We start from the raw sequence: 14,464 nt of genomic DNA, 5'->3' as shown, positions 1-14,464 counted from the left end.
TTATCTTCTCCCATCCTTTCCTATCCACCCATGTTTCACTTAGTATTACTATATCCCATTCTTCTAAACCCTTCCAAAAATCCTCATCCTTATTCTTTAAACCCACTACATTCCAGAAACCTACCTTATATCTCCTTATTTCTTCCCTCTTTCTTTTTCTTCCTTCATAAAACCTAACCCCCTTCCTCTCCATTCCCTTTTCCATCTTCCTTAATCCTACACCTCCTTCCCTCCCTTCTCGTCTCTTTAATATCTCATTCTCTATAGCCCTAACTTCCCTTTCCCCTCATTTTTTCTCTCTCCTTTTTCCTCCCTTTGATTACCGTTCCCATCTCTCAACATTTCCTTTTCTTCATCCCAGTACCACCATCTATTGTTTAATCTTATCTTTCCATACCCTAACACTACCGCTGCTCCTTTCCTCTCCTCCTCCTCCGCTATTTTTCTCAGTCTCCATCTCATTTTTCTCTCTTTAAATGTCTGATCCTCTTCTATCCAAATCTCCCTTCCCTTCAATTTTCTTTTATTTTCTAATATTTTTCTTTTATTCTCCTCTGATTTCACCTTAACAATTATTAAATCCCCTTTTTCTTCTCTTCCTGTTTTTACTCTTCTCATCTCTTCTATTTCTACCTCTACTCCTATCTCTCTACCTATCCTCTCCACTTCTTCTTTATGCTCTCTTCCCTTTACTCCCTTAAATACTAAATTTCTTTTTCTTTTATCCTTTTCTCCTTTTTCCATCACCCACTCCATTCTCTTAACTCTTTCTAACAATTCTTCTCCTTTACCTTCTACCCCCCTCTCCCTTCTTCTAAATTTCTAACTCTCACCTCCATATTTTTCACTTTCCCATCTAATTCTCCCTCCCACTCTATCCCCTCCTTCTCCTTATCCTTCATATTCTTTTCTAATTTTTCTAATCTATCCATTAGTTCCTTCTTTTCTTTTTCCCATTTTTCCTCTCTTTCTTTCATATCCCTTTTAATACCCTCCATCTCTTTCCTAATCCTTTCCAATCCCCCTTTCATTTTTTCTCTATCCTCTCTTCCCTCTCTTCTTGATTCTCTAATTTCATTTAATATTAACTCCATACCTCCTTCTTCTTCCTTCTCTTTTTCCGGTTCTTTTAACACTCTTTTAACCTCTTTTCCCTCCTCTAATTCTTCTCTTCCCTCTAACTCTCTTTTTCTCCTACACCAATCTTCTATATAACCTGTGCTACCTGTACTTCCTCTTCTTTCCGCCAATGCCTTCGTTAACTTCCCTCCCTTTATTATTATCGCGCCTTCTTTCTTTCCTTCTTCCATCTTTGTCCCCACTAGTTATATTTGTGCTGTTCTCTTATCTCTTTAACCTCCTAATTTCTCTAGTTCCCTCCAGGTGTCGTTTCTGCCGCCGCTTACTTCTTCCCTCCCACTTTACCTTTCTATTCTACTCTCTACTCTATGCCTTAAGAAACCGCCTGTCACCTTCACTTTCTATCCCTTTTATCTCTCTTTTTCTCTTATCCCTTTACCTATCCCTTATTTCTGCACCCTTCACTCTTCTTCTCACATACACTCCTTCACTCTCTCGTTTACTCCCTTTCTCTCTTCGCTGTGTATTTCGCCTAACTCTCGCACTCGATTCACACGTGTCACTCTCCTAGCCATCCGGAAACGGAAGTCGACCAGATGTATATATTGTAACGGTATAAAGGTTGTCTTGACGACTGGTCGTCAAAAATACCTAAATATAGCTATAAACTGTATATTAATTGATCCGGTATAAAGATTGTTTTGACGACATATGTATATTTTGTATATTCTTATGTAATATGTCAAAACAACCTTTACACCGGATCGATTAATATATAGCTTATAGCTACATTAAGGTATTTTTGACGACATATGTATATTTTATATATTTTGTACATATGTCGTCAAAACAACCTTTACACCGAATCGATTAATATATAGTTTATAACTACATTAAGGTATTTTTGACGACATTGTATATTTTATATATTTTGTATATATATGTCGTCAAAACAACTTTTACACCGTTTCGATTGATATATATGTGTAAATCGATTTTGACAACGATTTTATAATAAATTTACGTTTTATTTATTGTTGTTGAACATAACATATTGTGTAATATATATACATCTGTGTAATATATATTATTGCTAGAAAATAAAACATTTTAAATATCTAAAGGAAATGTATGTATTCTATGTTTAATATAACCGTATATATTACGGTTTATTATATACGGTTATTATATACGTTTATTATCCGCTTGCTTCGAGCCCTGATCAGGGCAAGCCCGACAACAATCCGAAGAAACAATAATTCGGACGCAAACACTTTTATTATAAGAATTATATAGATTTAAGATTATTTAAAAGTACTTATACATGTATGTTAATAGACAAAAATTATTATTTTCTTAAAGATTCTTATTTTCTTAGAGCTGATTTATTATTTTTATCCAAGATAGATTTTATATCGAAGTTAAACTTGTGAGAGTTATAATTTTATTTTGTTTTAAGTTTTCTTATATATCATAAATATATCTCATTATATGTAATTCCCCTAAACGTATATAATATTATATACGTTTATATTATTTAATATAAACGTATATAATATTATATACGTTTAGGGGAATTACATATAATGAGATATATTTATGATATATAAGAAAACTTAAAACAAAATAAAATTATAACTCTCACAAGTTTAACTTCGATATAAAATCTATCTTGGATAAAAATAATAAATCAGCTCTAAGAAAATAAGAATCTTTAAGAAAATAATAATTTTTGTCTATTAACATACATGTATAAGTACTTTTAAATAATCTTAAATCTATATAATTCTTATAATAAAAGTGTTTGCGTCCGAATTATTGTTTCTTCGGATTGTTGTCGGGCTTGCCCTGATCAGGGCTCGAAGCAAGCGGATTGGCGGATATTGCGGACGTCACCGGAAGTTGGAGTGGATCTTGATCTTCTTTTCGAGCGCACCTAGACTCAAGCGCTAATCGGAAGACAGTTTTGTTACAGTTTTGCACAAATAGGTTTTATTGTCACAATAATGAGTACACAATGGCACAGAATATTCCACCCCGGCGATCACCAGGATTATTCGGACATCTGGCTATGTTACAGGCGGCGTTGGCGTGGTCGCGGTCTTATGGCGCGGATGCCGGTGACCGCGTGTCGAATCACTGCGCAATGAGCACAACGCTGGCTTTCGACTTCTCGCCGGCTTCTCGCGGTTGCTCGTTAAGCGATAGGTACTGGCACTCCTACAAAATTGACGCGACGACCAACTGTGATGCAGTCCGCGATAATAATGCTCGGAGTAGACAATGTGGTTGTAAGAACTCGCGAGACGTTATTCCTTTGCTGAGAGCAGAACGGAAGTGAAGCTCCCGCGGTTTCCACGAGGAGAGCCGTTTCCGCTAGGCCCCGTTGTGCGGGAGAGGGTCGAGCCCATACGTGTTAATTTCTGATTGATTCTCGCGAATTATCGCGTTGCGCGTTAGGCTAAATTCGCCGGAATCGCGCTTTGCGCGTGTCGCGCGTTGCGCAATGCTGCGATTCGCGTTCGACGCGTGCGCCCTTTTAACTGACGTGATTGCGTGAGGACCAGCGAAGAATCTAGTATCGATCCTTCGCGAGGCGCCTCTCACTGCCGTACTTGATTGTGCCCACGCCGACTACTTTTCTTTCGGTTTTTTAATGCGTTTCGTTACATACCGCCCGCCTTGAAATTATGATTTCAAAATACCTTACATTGTTCTCTTGTTTGCATTCTCAACGGTCGCGGACCTCGTAATAAATGGATAATGTATTGATAGAACGACGCTGACGGACAGTCTCCAGTTAGTCTAACTTAAATCTAGTTACATTTTTTTTTTTTTTTTATACATCATTTTCAATGTCGACTGGCAAAAGACAAAGCTTCACAATAGGTCTTTTGTATTCCGAGGAAGCTGTTTTAATAGTAACTACTCGTGTCAAACCGTCGGTACCTGGATGACGCTGAGTAACTCGGCCTAACTCCCATTTACATGGCTGGAGATTTGCATTTCGTAAAAGTACGATTTGACCGATTTTAATGTTATCTCGAGATCTCTTCCATTTACTTCGCTGTTGTAGCGTATTAATATACTCGGTTTGCCACTTCTTCCAAAAGCGCTCCGCGATGTGCCGAATTAACTGCCATCGATTCAATCGATTCTCGTTAATGTTGAGAACGGATGGTTCTGGACTCGTCGTGAGTGCAGATCCAATCAAGAAATGTCCGGGAGTTAGCGGTTCATAATTGTCAAATGCGTCGTTTAATGGAGCTAGTGGGCGAGAATTTAAGCACGCTTCAATCTTGCATAGTAGCGTACTGAGTTCTTCAAATGTTAGCGTGTGCTTTCCTATCATACGATGGAGGTGATGCTTGACACTTCGCACGCCCGCCTCCCATAAGCCTCCAAAATGAGGGGCGGAAGGCGGTATGAAATGCCAAGATGTTTTGTCTGATGCTGTGAGGTTAAGAAAGTCGGGGTTATTTATCGCCTTTCGATAGGCGTGATTTAACTCGCGGTCGGCGCCAATAAATGTGGTACCGTTATCTGAATATATAGTTTCCGGTAATCCTCGTCGGGCACAGAATCGCAAATATGCGTCCAAAAACGCCGAGGTTGAGTAACTGCCGACTAATTCTAAATGGATCGCCCTGGTTGCGAGGCAAATAAAAAGAGCGATATAGGCTTTGCGTGATGTTGTTCCGCGTCCGGCAGAAGCGCGAACTTGTATTGGCCCCGCATAGTCTACTCCGCAGTGGAGAAAGCTGCGCGTTGGTTTAACCCGCAGCGTAGGGAGATCCCCCATTAATTGATTTGGAACGGCAGCCTTTTCGCGAGTGCAAACTACACACGTATGGATCGCAGATCTCACTAAACTACGCGCTCGCGTGATCCAAAACTCCTGACGCAAGATGTTTAACGTTAGTTGCGTACCGGCGTGAAGAGCGCGTAAATGTGCTTGTCGAATTATTAATGTCACGAGCGGATGGGAAGCGAGTAAAATTGGATGTTTCGTTTGAAACGAGAGGTCGGCGTGGGCCAATCGCCCGCCGACTCGTATTAATCCTTTCTCATCGATAAACGGATTCAAAGATAAGATCGAGCTTTTGGCAGCGACTTCGCGCTTATTTAAAAGGGCATGGGCCTCGGCCGCGAAAGTAGTTGCTTGAATGATTTTAAGCCAGAATGTCCGCGCGGATTGACATTCTTGTGCTGATAGTGCCAGCCCGACGTTTGTAGGACGTCGCTCACCTGGGAGTTGCCGGCAACGGGAAACGAATCGTAGTAGGTACGCGGTCACGCGAATTAATTTTGGCCTGGATGAATATCTTTGAGCGAGATCCCATGGTTCAGTCTGGTGCCCATGAGAGGCGCTAATCGTTTTGACTTCGAGATCGGTATCTAACGGAGCTCCGGTCATCGTGCCGGGCCAGTTATCTTTGGATAATGAAAGCCACTTTGGGCCCTGCCACCAAAGAGTATTCGCAGTCAATTCGTCCCCATAAATTCCTCGAGACGCGCAGTCGGCAGGGTTTTCATGCGTCGGGACGTGCTGCCAGATTGCAGTCGATGACAACCGTTGGATTTCGGCGACTCTGTTGGCGACGAAAGTTTTCCAATTTGTTGACGGTTTATTTAACCACGCTAGCACAATAGTGAAGTCGGTCCAACAAAAGCAAGGGTAAGAATCGAATCCGGAGAGTCGCCGAATGAAATCCATCAGTCGCGCGAGCAAAAGGGCAGCGGCTAACTCCAGTCGAGGAATTGTTTGAGACTTAAGAGGTGTAACGCGTGATTTAGCTGATAATAGCGTAATAGTCACTTGCTTAAATTTCGAAACAACTCTGACGTACACCACCGCAGCGTACGCTTTGAGCGAAGCGTCAGCGAATCCGTGTAATTCGCACTGTATGGTGTCAGGGTCTTGACCGATCCACCTCGGCAATTGCAGCGTTCGTAAGGAAGGTAGTTTTGAGTAAATGGTCCTCCACCGAAGGGCGGACTGATCCGGGATGGGAGTATCCCATTCTATCTTTAATTGCCATAAATGCTGCATAAAAATTTTTGTGGTAATTGTGACCGGGGTAACCCAGCCTAGCGGATCGAATATTCGCGCGATTACAGAGAGGATGGAGCGCTTCGTTTCGGGGACCTCGTTGCCTAATTCCACTTGAATTTGAAATTGATCGTTCGAGGGATTCCAATTTATTCCGAGGACCTTTAACCGGTTATCCTTTTGTAAAATTTTGGGACAGGCGAGGCCATGGTTTTCAGGATTTATGTCGGATAGTAACATGGAGTGGTTGCTGGCCCATTTTCGCAATTCAAAGCCGCCGAGTTTCAATAATGACCGAAGCTGCTGTCGACTTTCGCGAAGGCTTTTAATGTCATCGTCTCCAAATAGCACGTCATCGACATAGATTTGATTGCGTAGGATTGGAACGGCTAAAGGAAATTTAGATCCGTCATCCAAAACGAGTTGTTTGATTACTCGGAGAGCTAAGAAGGGCGCGCAAGCAGTACCGTATGTAACCGTAATTAATTGATACTCCGATAGCGGTACGGATGGATTTGATTGCCATAAAATCCGTTGGTAGTTCACGTCGCGAGCATCCATTAGGATCTGTCTGTACATTTTTGTAATGTCGGCTGTATACACGTATTTGTATCGTCGCCATTGAGTTAATACCGCTGATAAGTCGGTTTGCAATTTTGGCCCGATTAGGAGATGATCGTTCAAGGAGGATCCGTTACTGCTCCTGCACGAAGCATTGAACACTACACGAAGACGTGTAGTAATACTAGTATTCCGTATCACCGGATGGTGCGGGATGTAAACGCATTGATTCGAATCCGCATTGGTGGTTACTTTCTGCATATGGCCGAGATGTTCGTATTCACGGAGGAACTCCGAATACTCTTCTGCGTACGCGGGGCGCTCTTTAAATGTGCGAGTTAGATTATGTAGCATTTTTTCGACAAGCATGCGAGATTTTCCGATGTCGATCGGAGGCCCTCTTTTGAATGGAAGGCGAACGACGTAACGCCCGTCGGGGCGTCGAGAATGAGTCATCCTAAAATGGGCTTCGCATTGCTCATCATCTTTGCTAAGCGTAGGCTGATGAGGGAGCTCCTCATCTTCCCAAAACCTTTGAAGCTCTTGATCAAGAGACCATGAGTTCAAGCAGTGAAGAACTGTTGTTTTCCGCGGGGGGGCCTCGAGCGCGGCTTGTGTAGTGTTTACTTGACTGCGAACCGGGCCGGAGATTACCCATCCCAGCACAGAATTTTGAGCGATCGGCTGTCCGATCGCTCCTTTGCGAACGCAAACTCTAAAAGTAGATCGCCGTACAAATCGGCGCCGATAATAAGATCGATTGGATCTGTACTCATGGGGTCCTTGTCGGCCCATGGCAAATCCGACAAATGATTAAAGTTTGAATTCACCGCTATGTTTTGGGGAGCGTAGGCCGTCAATGTTTTTAAAATCAACGCAATCACTGTAAAGATCGGACTTGTTTTGTCGCGCGGTGATATTTTAATTTGCGCTGCATGTTTATGAGTTCCAGCATTGACGCACCCGACCGCGGAGATCGAGATTGGCAATTTCAATCGCTTGACCTTCAAATTTTGTGCGAGCCGCTCAGACATAAATGACATCTCAGACCCTTGGTCCAACAAAGCTCGGACTGCTGACGTGCGCCCGGTCGACACTCCCACCGTCACCCAAGCAGTGGCGAGTAAAACGCGCGAAAGTGTCCTTGGTTGGGACGTGACGAACAGTGATGTTACGTCTTGTTTGGTGGCAACTGCTTGAGTTGAGGGAGGAGGGACGTCGGCATTTGTTTCCTCGGTTGAATAAGAATCCGAATTCCCATGGAGCATCGTATGATGTTTCTTTTGACAAATACGACACGTGTATTTACTTCGACAAGTTTGTACTCCATGACTGTTGCTTAAGCAATTAAAGCATCGCTTTGTTTGATTAACGTATTCGCGACGTTGACTCGGATTCTTATTCGCGAATTTCGGACAATTGTGAATGTAATGTTTAGTTTTACATAATGAACAGGCCGATGGGGAGCTGACCGACGCGTTAGAACTGTTTACCTTTTGCGGGTTATTTGATTTGACGGTTTTCGTAACCGCGGAGCTCAATTGTTGCGACTCTTCCAATGCACGTGTTCGAAATGCGAGAAATTTATTTAATTCTTCGTAAGACGGGGGAGCCTCGGTATCACCTGCTTTTATATGCCAGGCTTTTCTCGTACCCGGATCGAGCTTTTGCGTTACTATGTAAACGAGTATGTCGTTCCATAACTCGTCCGGATTACGATTTAAATTTTTTAATGACGCAACCGCAATGTTCGTTTTATCACGCAATACTTGTAATTCGCTCGCTGAATCGCGACTTGCGGCGTTTAGACTGAATAGGGATGACAGATGTACATTAATCAATCGCCGTTTATTCTCGTATCGCGATACCAAAGCTTGCCATGCGACCTTAAAATTATCGGCTGTTACTTGAATGTTACCTATGCCTTCGAGGGCTTTTCCTTTTAAGCTCGACGTCAAAAAATGCATGCGCGAGAAATCTGACAATTCTTTGTTTTGGACAATAAGAGCTGTGAATCGGTCGCGAAAGCTCTCCCATTGTTCATACTTTCCGTCGAACGGCGGTAAATTAATCGGCGGAAGATGCGATAATGATAACCTTGATGGATTGGCACGCGAAGGTCCGGATTCAAAAGACTGGTTCGGACTCACATAGGGTTCCACCTCTTCGAGACATTCCGACATGTGGTCCAAGGCTCTTTGATAAATGTCCTCATAGTGATCGTAGAAGTTTTCTTTGAAGTACTCCATCGTCCTCTGAGTGGTCTCCGGCGTTGCTTGAGCTAATGCGTGATGACCGACTTGAAACTGCGCCCATAATTCTTTGAGCGCGGCTATGCGCGATCGAACCTTCGCAGGCGTATAATTGTTCGCCCCGATTTTTTTGAAATTATCGAGAGCGCGGTTTAGAGAATGCATCGATTGCTTCTGTCTGACTAAGAGTTCCGACATGGCGGGTGCGTTTGTGTTTGTCGACGTCACAATATGTGCCTACCCGCGCACTTGCTTCGATCCGGCTCGAAGGACCAGATGTTTGCGTCCGAATTATTGTTTCTTCGGATTGTTGTCGGGCTTGCCCTGATCAGGGCTCGAAGCAAGCGGATTGGCGGATATTGCGGACGTCACCGGAAGTTGGAGTGGATCTTGATCTTCTTTTCGAGCGCACCTAGACTCAAGCGCTAATCGGAAGACAGTTTTGTTACAGTTTTGCACAAATAGGTTTTATTGTCACAATAATGAGTACACAATGGCACAGAATATTCCACCCCGGCGATCACCAGGATTATTCGGACATCTGGCTATGTTACAGGCGGCGTTGGCGTGGTCGCGGTCTTATGGCGCGGATGCCGGTGACCGCGTGTCGAATCACTGCGCAATGAGCACAACGCTGGCTTTCGACTTCTCGCCGGCTTCTCGCGGTTGCTCGTTAAGCGATAAGTACTGGCATTCCTACAAAATTGACGCGACGACCAACTGTGATGCAGTCCGCGATAATAATGCTCGGAGTAGACAATGTGGTTGTAAGAACTCGCGAGACGTTATTCCTTTGCTGAGAGCAGAACGGAAGTGAAGCTCCCGCGGTTTCCACGAGGAGAGCCGTTTCCGCTAGGCCCCGTTGTGCGGGAGAGGGTCGAGCCCATACGTGTTAATTTCTGATTGATTCTCGCGAATTATCGCGTTGCGCGTTAGGCTAAATTCGCCGGAATCGCGCTTTGCGCGTGTCGCGCGTTGCGCAATGCTCCGATTCGCGTTCGACGCGTGCGCCCTTTTAACTGACGTGATTGCGTGAGGACCAGCGAAGGATCTAGTATCGATCCTTCGCGAGGCGCCTCTCACTGCCGTACTTGATTGTGCCCACGCCGACTACTTTTCTTTCGGTTTTTTAATGCGTTTCGTTACAAAAAGGAATATTTAAAGACTATTAAATTTGTACAGAATCTTAATGAAGATGTATCACATTGGTGCAATGTAAAAATAGAATTCTTTCATCGTAACATATGATATTTTGATATTGGAAGCACTACTCGTATTCGTGGAGATAACGTTGCACAATTTTGAACAACTGATTTTTTGAAATAAAAACATTTTTTTGCTGTGGTTAGAGGATAGCCAGAAAAGAGTTATATAATTTTAAAACATCTAAGAAATTAACTACAAACCGTAATAAGAAATATTTTCTTATAAAAACGACAATAGCTGAATATATATATGTATATATAATACACGACAATAGCAGAATAGAATATACGACAAGAGCAATTTTAACGACACATTGTAATGATAATAGTTTTAAGTATTTTTTCTTATTTGGTTATGTATCTAAGTTTTTATCTGAGTACTGAAGTACACTTGTACGGGCCTTTAATACAGGATATTTATTTCATTAATTTCACGAAGAGATGGCAATTTTTTATTTTTTATGGCAGTTTGAAATGAAGATAAAACTATTGTGCTTTCATCATCCGTCCATCTGATCTTATGAGTACTATTTCTTGTAGTAGAACCAACAACAGATGCTAAAATAATAATAAAATTATATTAATTTAGTATATTTATTTTGAAATGTTATTTAATAAAGAGCAATATATATACTTAATCGAAAAATTATTTAAACTTACTTTTCTTTTTCTTTCTCTGTGTATTATTATTTACGTTATTCTTTCCTCTAGCCACCTGTTTAGATTGCTTTGCTTTTTTTGATGATAAAATATTTAATTCTGATTCTGTATTACATTCATCATCTGATTTGGTCACAATTTCAATATTATAATTAATTTTCCTCTTAGAAGCCAAACGGTTTACTAAAATAATGACAAAATTCATATAATATGTTTATATAGAATATAGTATAGTATATAATACATATATGTAGTATATGTTTATATAGAATATGTCTTTAAATGAATGCCGGTTGAGATAATCACTAAATGATAAGAGAAAGAATTTAAAAAATATTATTTTAAAAAACGCAAAATAATTTTAGAAAATTAAAAAATATTTTTTTGCAATTGTAATGTATATAGAAAATAATAATACAAGTTTTCTTTTTTTTATATTATAATATCTGATATTTAATAATTATTTTAAACAGTATTTATCTAAAGTTGTGTCATATATTTATTGTAAGAACTGTTAACAACGAGCAATACGTGTACTATTTGATATAGAAATTATTCAAACGTACCTTTTGTTTTCTCTGTATTATTATTGATATTTTTTTCTTTGCTAGGCAGTTGTTTAGATTGTCTTGTTATTCTTAATGATAAAGTATCAGAATTATTTAAACTTAAATCTGAGTTATCATTATTAATCGAATCATCCTCGTTTTCATTCTCATCATTATCAACATTATCGCTTTCATCTGTTGTGTCTTCTCCTTGTGCGTATTTGAGTAAACGTGATATAGCCAAATCTTTTGTTACGATTGACTGTCTGTAGTGCGATTTATGTATTTTTTCGTGATGGCCCATGAAATCAGCTGGATCATTCACTTCATGTTCAGATATATCTAATGACATGCATACTGTAGCAATATGTTTCCACAATATTGTACCTCGTAACGAAGTTGGCATTTTCGCACCAGAAATTATAGAATATTTTCGCATTAATACACATGCTCTCAAATATTTGAATCTTTTTTTTGTCGGGTGTATATATACCAAAAATATAAGGATTATTTTCGAGAACACCAGCCTGTTTACGATAATTAACAATCATTTGCATACATTTTAATACTTCTTCATGAAGTAACACAGGAACCGTTCTTCCTAATTTACCGCGTATTGTCATTCGTACATATTTGGATAAAGATTTATATAATTCAGGTGCTTCTTCTTTTGAAACTGCCGCACAATTTTCCAAATTTTCAATTAAAACACGCTCCAGTTCACCAGCACGTCTTCTATTAAATATCATAATCGTTATTAATGTTGTTTCAGCTAACATACGCCATGCGTGAATTGAGAAACCATCTGTTTATAAAAATTCTAAAGCTTTTGTGCGTTCAATTTTGAGACAAGCATTGAATATCTTTATATCATTTATAGATGGCAAAACAATATTTTTTTGCCTTTTTCGATGCCCTTGAGTTTCAAACACAATTTTATTTACAGTAACAGGATAATCCTCTTCAAATAATTTCAAAAAATTTTCTACCACAGTTTGTTTGCTAAAATCTTGTTTCTTAATGCACATACTTCTTAAAATTTTCCCAATTTGTTTTATAAGTGTTCCTAAAGATGATGCAATGGATGGTATTTTATATGTCCAAGTCTTTTCATCGAATTGTGCGAGTTTATTGACAGCTTTAACGCATTGTTCATAATTTGTTGGATCATATATTGAAGAGAAATCTATTATACTATTATCGAGATCTTTCAAAACAATAAGAAATCGTCCAAGTAATCTCACAAGGGGAGGTCGCGGTTGACTCTTCACCGATTTTGATCTTCTTTGGTATGGTGAATCTACATCGAAAAAAAGTTGCTCCGTGTTCGAGCTTTTCGTCCAATGCGCCTTGTAAAAAAAAATTTTTTTTTCCCGAAGTTTAGAGAAATTGTCAGGTTCGTTACGAGGCCTAAAGAAAGACACACTTTCGATCGGTGCCGCTAGTACAGCGGCAGAGCACAAGAATAGTAATTCCGGGATCCCAGGTTCAGAACTTTGGGCTGTCATAATTTTTTTTTTTTTTTTATTTTAATAACGTATTATTTATTATGATAAATAAATATTCGACATATTTTTATCGTTAGTTATGCATATATCTCTTTATATATTTAAAATTAATAAAATGATCGTAATATAAATAAAATATTTTTATAGAGAAATTTTTAGAAATATTTTTACTTTTTAAAGATTTATACATTTTTTCAAATTTTCTTTAATCTAATAATGTTAGAATACACACTTTTCATAGCTTTGCAAAATTTAATTTATTACTCATTATTATTTTTTGCTTCAATATGTAATAAATATGTCATAAATATATAAGTAAGATATTTTCTAACCGACCTTCTAGAACCCTTATTAGTAGACAGGATCAGACGACCCTCTCCTCTCCCTCCAACGTTCCTTACACTTTCACAACCAGCGGTTTCATCCAGCGGTTCACAGCAGGTAGAAAATCCGAATTTTGTAAAGCAATGAAAAGTGTGTATTCTAACATTATTAGATTAAAGAAAATTTGAAAAAATGTATAAATCTTTAAAAAGTAAAAATATTTCTAAAAATATTTCTCTATAAAAATATTTTATTTATATTACGATCATTTTATTAATTTTAAATATATAAAGAGATATATGCATAACTAACGATAAAAATATGCCGAATATTTATTTATCATAATAAATAATACATATTAATAAAAAAAAAAAAAAAAAAAAAATTATGACAGCCCAAAGTTCTGAACCTGGGATCCCAGATTACTATTCTTGTGCTCTGCCGCTGCACTAGCGGCACCGATCGAAAGTGTGTCTTCCTTTAGGCCTCGTAACGAACCTGACAATTACTCTAAACTTCGGGAAAAAAAAAATTTTTTTTACAAGGCGCATTGGACGAAAAGCTCGAACACGGAGCAACTTTTTTTCGATGTAGATTCACCATACCAAAGGAGATCAAAATCGGTGAAGAGTCAACCGCGACCTCGCCTTGTCAGTCGCGCTCTGATCATATTGTGCTGATGTTGGAGACGATATTTCTGACACATTTTATTACCAAAACCAATTAGCAGTTCATCATATCTAATAATTTGAGTTACGCTGTCTTCCCTCATTACTGGGAAGACCAATCTTCTTAATGGTGTATTTGCACTGTAATGAATTCGACAAGCCACAGTACGTCCCAATATTTTTACATTTCTTTGAGGATATTCCCTTTTTTGCGTACATGACGCAAAATGATGTCTTATATTATTTTTAGAAAAAAACCCTTTGCATTTAGCACAAGGAATAAAATCGGCTGTTTGTCTATTCAATTGTTTTCTTGGACGCCGGCATACAATTAAATCTCCTTTATTTAAGTTAGAATTAGTATTATATGTGAAATTTCCTTTTCGTCTAAGTAGACCAATAATCTTCTTTCGTTCCGGATTACCTGAAATAATAAGTACAAAATGTATGATAAATTATGATTAAATTAAAAGTAAATTATTAAAAATTTTACACATAATATACACAATGAATTATTAATATTTGAAAAGTATCAGAAAAAAATTGTTTGATCAAATATTATAGTTAGCAAAATTTTTTATATATTTTTTTTTAATTTAAGGATT

General features: G+C 39.0%; 2 protein-coding genes and 1 pseudogene across 2 annotated transcripts; all 3 read right to left on the bottom strand.

Annotated features, from left to right (window-relative positions):
• Nucleotides 1-3,919: 3,919 nt before the first annotated feature.
• LOC145936490 (uncharacterized) lies at nucleotides 3,920-6,955 on the bottom strand. Its single transcript, XM_083038746.1, has one exon. The coding sequence runs from the start codon at nucleotides 6,953-6,955 to the stop codon at nucleotides 3,920-3,922; it is 3,036 nt and encodes a 1,011-aa protein (XP_082894872.1).
• A 389-nt stretch (nucleotides 6,956-7,344) lies between these two features.
• LOC145936489 (uncharacterized) lies at nucleotides 7,345-9,144 on the bottom strand. Its single transcript, XM_083038745.1, has one exon. The coding sequence runs from the start codon at nucleotides 9,142-9,144 to the stop codon at nucleotides 7,345-7,347; it is 1,800 nt and encodes a 599-aa protein (XP_082894871.1).
• Nucleotides 9,145-9,237: 93 nt separating this feature from the next.
• Nucleotides 9,238-14,356, bottom strand: LOC145936487 (uncharacterized; annotated as a pseudogene).
• Nucleotides 14,357-14,464: the final 108 nt, after the last annotated feature.

The sequence above is a fragment of the Prenolepis imparis genome, unplaced genomic scaffold, assembly GCF_030444845.1.
Source record: "Prenolepis imparis isolate NDT839.2.m4 unplaced genomic scaffold, iyPreImpa1.0 SCAF_5, whole genome shotgun sequence".
NCBI lineage: Eukaryota > Metazoa > Arthropoda > Insecta > Hymenoptera > Formicidae > Prenolepis > Prenolepis imparis.
The sequence above is the reverse complement of the archived record's forward strand: the minus strand, read 5'-3'. Positions and strand labels throughout refer to the sequence as shown.